General features: G+C 34.3%; 1 protein-coding gene across 1 annotated transcript in view; it reads right to left on the bottom strand.

The window, feature by feature from the left end:
- LOC119581906 overlaps nt 1–394 on the bottom strand; it is a gene marked incomplete at its 3' end in the record, with an annotated part of 85,972 nt that overhangs the window by 49,248 nt on the left and 36,330 nt on the right. The window contains 1 exon segment of the mRNA XM_037930069.1: nt 239–304. Within this exon segment, the coding sequence (XP_037785997.1) occupies nt 239–304 (66 nt within the window).

The raw sequence follows: 394 nt of genomic DNA, 5'->3' as shown, positions 1-394 counted from the left end.
GCACGTTAACATAACATATTTCTGAAAACGCATGCACAAAACCAGGTCTGTGCAGGCTTGGTTTAAATGTGGATGGGGTCTTTACATTACTCAAGTGCCCTGAGCTAATTTACGTTTATACTCTCTGTGAGAAATGATAGTCAGATATTCTCTGAAGACAAGAAAAAACAACAGGAAAACAAAAACAATTTACTTAAATGAATCTGTTGTATGAAGGCCTTAAGAGTAAATAACTTACTTGACAAAAGACTTTCCTTGCCAGTTCAGGGGAAAAACTGGCGATGAAAATCCTGCAATCTTTTTCCTATGGGACAAAAAGTTAATATGGTTAATGATGAGTGTACGGTGTCACCGTGAAAGATTATTATTGTTATTTACATTTTTTTTAAATTAT

Source organism: Penaeus monodon, chromosome 15, assembly GCF_015228065.2.
Source record: "Penaeus monodon isolate SGIC_2016 chromosome 15, NSTDA_Pmon_1, whole genome shotgun sequence".
NCBI classification, from domain to species: domain Eukaryota; kingdom Metazoa; phylum Arthropoda; class Malacostraca; order Decapoda; family Penaeidae; genus Penaeus; species Penaeus monodon.
Note: the sequence above shows the minus strand (reverse complement) of the source record. Positions and strands in the feature narration are given on the sequence as shown.